This window comes from Lactuca serriola, chromosome 6, assembly GCF_051521515.1.
Source record: "Lactuca serriola cultivar US96UC23 chromosome 6, Lser_US96UC23_V15, whole genome shotgun sequence".
NCBI classification, from domain to species: Eukaryota; Viridiplantae; Streptophyta; class Magnoliopsida; order Asterales; family Asteraceae; genus Lactuca; species Lactuca serriola.
In genome coordinates, this window is record NC_136413.1 from 56715000 (window position 1) to 56717642 (window position 2643).

At 39.5% G+C, this 2643-nt stretch overlaps 1 protein-coding gene across 1 annotated transcript; it reads right to left on the minus strand.

Moving 5' to 3' along the window:
* Window positions 1-219: 219 nt before the first annotated feature.
* On the minus strand, window positions 220-2157 carry LOC145059779 (uncharacterized). Its single transcript, XM_079007566.1, has one exon. The coding sequence runs from the start codon at window positions 2155-2157 to the stop codon at window positions 220-222; it is 1938 nt and encodes a 645-aa protein (XP_078863692.1).
* Between the last annotated feature and the right edge of the window lie 486 nt (window positions 2158-2643).

Below are 2643 nucleotides of genomic sequence, written 5' to 3' on the forward strand. Positions count from 1 at the left end.
ACCTGCGTGGCTGGGGTCGGTCGCGCAAAGTCTGCGCGGGCACCCGCACAAAAGTCAAATTTTTGGAATTTTTCAAACTTCACCAAAATCACTAGAAGACTTCTATATGCTTATTTTTAGGCCAACTGCAAGTTTAGAAACACCCAAAACTTCAAGCGGAGATTATTTATTCACAATATATTTATTTAACGTCTTTGCCAAGACATAGCCCCGCTTCCGTCAACCTTCGTAAATCGGTGTTTCCATTGTTACGTTGTCGATTTCTCCCGTGTCAAAGCCTTCATAAAATAGTTTCAAATGGTGCCCATTCACTTTGAAGATTTGGTTTGTTTCCAAACTCTTGATTTCAACCACACTAGGATCAAACACTTTTATAACAATAAAAGGTCCATGCCATCGAGATCGCAATTTTCCCAGGAATAGCTTTAAGTGTGAATGATAAAGAAGAACTTTTTGACCCGAAATAAAAGGCTTTTGGGTTATGTGCTTGTCATGAAATGCCTTTTTCTTCTCTTTGCACCTTTTGAACCTTTTAATTATCTTCTTCTTGACCACTTCCATCATTGGAGGATCCAATCTTCTTTGAGGTTCTCTCTTAGGATTACAATTATCTTCCATGATTATCTTGTCTGTGCATACATTAGGGCTTATCCTGTTTATTGGCTCAATCATATCAACCCGATACAATGGAGAAATGTTACTAGGGTACCTCATTCCTTCAAAGATGTTGAAGTGAATGGTTTCTCCATCAAACTCCATAGTTATCTTTCCTTTATGGACATCAATGATTGTGTGAGCGGTATGCATGAAAGGTCTTCCAAGGAGGATCATAGATGATTTGGAAGGAGTCTTCTCTTCAAGATCAATGACATAAAAATCCGCCGGAAAAACTAGTTGATTAACTTGTACTAACACATCCTCCAACACTCCTCTTGGAGACAAACTTGACTTGTCTGCTAATTGAATGATGACTCCCGTTTCTTCCAAAGGTCCAACATTGAGAGATTGAAAAACCGAATATGGCATCACATTGATCGAGGCTCCAAGATATAACATAGCACTTTCGACATGCAAATCACCAATGGTACAAGGGATAGCAAATATTTCCGGATCCTTGCATTTGGGAGGTAACTTCTTTTGGATAACCGCAGACATATTTGTATTGACTTGATTCTTTTCATTTGCCTTTAATTTTCTCTTCTTGGTGCATAAATCCTTGAGAAATTTTGTATAACTTGGAATTTGCTTAATAGCATTCAATAGTGGAATGTTGATTTGGACCTTGCGAAAAGTTTCAAATAATTCAGTTTCTTCCTCTATCTTCTTGGAAAAGGCTAACCGGGAAGGGAAGGGAGGTGGTATGACCAATGGTTTGATGGGTTTGTTGGAAGAGTCAGGTTGATCAACGTTTGGCACAACTGGTTCCTTTGGAGTAGCTTCAACCTTCGAAGGCTCAACAACAATATCCTCATCTTCTTCTTCTCTTGAAACTCTTTTAGAGTTGCTTTCTCCATGTGTTTTGCCACTTCGCAAGGTGATGGCATTCACATTGGGGTTCTTCTCGGTTTGCGATGAAAGTTTACCCCTTTGTTCTATCTTGTTGAGAGCGGTTTCCAAATCTCCAATTTGTGCTTGAATGTTAGAGAAAGTATTTTTGGTTTCTTGTTGAAATTGGGTTTGGCCTTTAGCAAGTGAAGTGACAAGTTCTTGAAGGCTCATTTGATGGGTACCACTTGATTGGCCTTGTTGTGGAGGTTGTTGGTAATTTGTAGGGTTATAAGAATTTTGTGGATATGGAGGTTTTTGGGATTGGTATTGTAGATGTTGGGGTCTCATTAAAAGATTTGGTGGATTTTGCTTTGGTGGATAAGGGTTGTTTTGGTTATTCCTCCAATTTGGGTTGAAATTGTTTTGAAATCTCGTGGGTCTTGGTTGACTTTGATATCCGCCCATTGCATTCACATCTTCCGGATCCTTACTAAGTGAGAGACACTTATCCGTATAATGCCCCGTCATTACACAAATGCCACACACCATCAATTGTTGACCACTTCCCACCACTATTTGACTTAGCACATTAGTCAAATCCAAGAGCTTTGATTCCAAGTGTTGAGTGTTGCTAACTTCACCAACCACTTGTGGAGAATTTCTCTTCATTTCATTTCGGGTTCCAAAGTTCCTTTGATTTTGAGAAATGGTTCCAAAAAGGGATCTTATCTCTTGGGGGGTGTTGTTGAAGATGTCACCACCACTTGAAGCATCAATCATCCTCCGATCTTTTTCATTCATACCCTCATAAAATTGTTGAAGAAGTAGTTGTTCGGGTATATTGTGTTGAGGACAACTTGTACACAAATTGTTGAAGCGCTCCCAAAAATCATGAAATGTTTCATTTTCCCCTTGACGAATCCCCAAAATGTCACTTCTTTGACTTGAAATGCAGGAGGTGGGATAGAATTTGCTATTGAAGGCCTTGAGTAACTCTTCCCATGTGTGAATTGATCCCGGTGGTAAGTTGAATAACCACTCTCTAGCTTTGTCTTCCAAGGTGAGCGGGAATGCGGTTAACTTGAAATCATCTAATGTCACATTGTCGGGCAACATGCTAACACATATCATATGAAAGGACATCAAATGCTTTTG